Below are 3,011 nucleotides of genomic sequence, written 5' to 3' on the forward strand. Positions count from 1 at the left end.
ATATGAGATCAAGACTGTACATAAAGTAAATGATCAGTATTTAATATAAAGTACCAATAAGAATTATATTTAGGATTATCAAATGGAAGATTTAAGAAGTGTAGATAGAGTCATATATTAAGTATATAGCCTCGATCACGACAAGACGTACATTTTTTTTTTCATTCGTACCCCCATTACTTTTTCAACACGTAATTGTCCTATTTCTTATCATGCTCGTATCATCAAGTCGAAATATACCTCTATTTGTTGGGATATCACACCCTTATCCACGAAATATTATTTTTGTATGCGTTGTAATCTTCTGTCCTCCTGTGTTCTGAATCCCCTCTCGTTTGAGTCCGCTGCTTTTTGCTGTATTGGCTGCATGTTTGAACTCAACAATATGTTTTGACCTTGACTTCTCCTGGTCTCCTTTGTCGACTAGACCTATTTACTGCTTATTGTAAATAAATACGTCGTTAAAGGGATATCGACGTTGAATTTTTTCATGATCCTCAATAATAATTCATCTTCTTTTGCATCGTCTAGAGACAGACTCTAACATTGGCCTATAATTCCAATTTGTCGCTTGGGATCCTTTACCAAAAGTGACCGTATTATGAGAACTTGTTGTCAATTTGGTGCAGTTATATGCTTTCGGATCTCACGATCAAGTACCCAAACTACCTAATGAACGGTTGAAAATGTTTTAAAATTTGAGAAGCTAAAAATGAAATTAGAACAAAAAGGATTGCGATCCCCCATGCAAGTATATTTACCTGTTCAACCTAGTTTTCAAAGGTGGCATGACGTGGGACATCTTTCCAACAATGTTTCTTGTCAGAATAAGAAAAAATGAAAGACGTGCGTTTTTTTTGTGTTGGCGCTTGAATAGACAAGTCACAAAAGGATAACGGGCCGTCTTTAAAAAATATTTTTAGCTTTTGCAAAAAGTTGGTTCTACACAGAAATGACGAACAAAGAAGAACTTAGTGGCGTTAACACAATTGACTGTCAATCGTAAAGGCAAAAACTGTTAACTAACACCAACGTTGTTCAGAATAAGATCTGACATACTCTCTTGCGATGATGGTCATTCCTTAGCTATTTTTTTGGTCGGTGTACAAAAATAGAAGGAAACGCAGCGTTTAAATTTCAACCCATGTCACTCCTTATGCTGCGACCAATAAAGTCACTCGTTCGACGTTATGACCTGAAACCGTTTCAGTTACACCTCATGTCGTATATTCCACCTCTTCCGTGTTTAGAAAAGACAATTTTGGAAACTGGTTTCTAATCATTCAACAAGAAGAAAAACAACAAGCTTAAATCTAAGAAAAGGCAAACGAACAAGGGAAATAAAATTCTCCAGTACCTTTTCCGTTTCTATGGATAACGACGTTGACCAATAATTATGTGTTAAATCGACGTAATTTTCCCCTCTCTTTTAATTATGAAGTTATCTCATAACGCATGATGGGCACTGATCAAAAATCAGAGATAGCACACATCAACACTGAATAAACTGCTACAGCATAACTACATCATCAAAGCACACAGATATTAAAAGTAGTTCAAATCAAATCTAGACAAAATTCCTGCATAACGTTTGGTTGAAGCATCATCACGATCAAGCAAAATGTTATATGTCCGTTTATAGAACATGATTTGAATTCTTTTAATCAAGACATATGGAAGTTTGTTTATCCCTTGAAAATCATTTGTTACTATAAGTTTAAATCAAACAATGGATCAGGTATTACTTTGCGGTGATATACGAACAAAAAAAATGGTTTGCTCCTATTTTTGTGAATGAGGGAAATGAAAATAATAAAGGGTTTTTGGTGGTGAAGTAGCGCATGAGAGTCGTAAAGTATTGAACACAAAAGAGCTACCAGAGTGTTCGGCATCGGATAACGGCAAAAAGTGTCCGCTGTAAGCCAATTTACCTACAACAAAAAAAATATAATTGACGATGTTGGTAGTGCATTTTATTTGACACATATCTTCATTACCGAATACAGAGTTTGTGTGCATAAAGACTTCGGAAAAGTGATTGTCGTTACGTCTAGTACAATTACATCGTCTACCCTGCTCTTCGAAAAGCAAGGTTCTTTGTATTTTTTAGGATATTATCAGTCTGATTTTCAAGAGATAAACCAGGGTCTTTAAAGTCTTCACACCCTTTAAGTTTTTGGCCATTGCAAAAGCTACATCAAATAAAATCAAGTCGGGTCTTCTTGGTTTTTATAACCTCAGCAGCAGATAATCAGACCTTGTTTATATTCGAGTGCGCCTGTCTATAATTTATGTCTCCACTAGGCGTAACCCTGATAGATGGCTTCTCAGTGTTCCCACAATGAGGACTAGTTGGGTTCTTGCTCCAGCATACAATAAACGGGGTGTAGTCCTTTTTTGGGCCTATGAGTATTTTTGTTGTTCCACTCTCCGTAAAGCTTGAGACAAATTGTGAACTAAAAATCATATTCAGTTATTTAGCAATCGGCTACATCTTACGTCTTAATATAATTCGGCATTTCTTAAGGAATGTAATCTTCTGTTATAACAATGTTTTGACCTGACATTGTGTGTTGTTAGTGTACTGGGTTTAGGCAAAGAAAGAAAAAAACACCGAAAGTGGGCAAAAAAAAAAAAAAAAAAAAAAAAAAAAAAAAACCCCCGATAGTGCACTTAGCACATCACTGTCATTTTAGTCAACCGAGAAACGGATAGTGCTCTTAGTCAGTAAAAACCGCGGAGTAAGTAGCCGACCGATTCAGGCGTTGTCTAATTCCCAAGACAAAACGTGACCGAAATTTGACCTCCACTTCGTTGCGGTAATTTCGACGTCCGTTTTGCTCTGGGAATTAACCATTTTTTTTTTTTTTTTGTACTTACTTTTAGTGCTCTATCTGGACTTATTAGTTGTTCTGTTTTATAATCTTAATTATATTCTATAAATAATTCCAATTAAATACATAGCATTTATTTATAGACAGAATTGATTCGATATGACCCTTTAAATAATA

At 35.3% G+C, this 3,011-nt stretch overlaps 1 protein-coding gene across 1 annotated transcript; it reads left to right on the plus strand.

The window, feature by feature from the left end:
- Positions 1-212: 212 nt before the first annotated feature.
- EV154DRAFT_557458 (uncharacterized protein) lies at positions 213-2,625 on the plus strand (the record flags this gene model as incomplete). The annotated part of the gene is made up of 5 exons (XM_051605431.1): positions 213-287; positions 723-846; positions 924-1,002; positions 1,819-1,917; positions 1,968-2,625. 5 exons carry the CDS (start codon positions 213-215, stop codon positions 2,152-2,154), a joined length of 564 nt encoding a protein of 187 aa, XP_051449825.1. The 3' UTR covers positions 2,155-2,625.
- Between the last annotated feature and the right edge of the window lie 386 nt (positions 2,626-3,011).

The sequence above is a fragment of the Mucor mucedo genome (assembly GCF_025094135.1).
Source record: "Mucor mucedo strain NRRL 3635 chromosome Unknown EV154scaffold_410, whole genome shotgun sequence".
NCBI lineage: Eukaryota > Fungi > Mucoromycota > Mucoromycetes > Mucorales > Mucoraceae > Mucor > Mucor mucedo.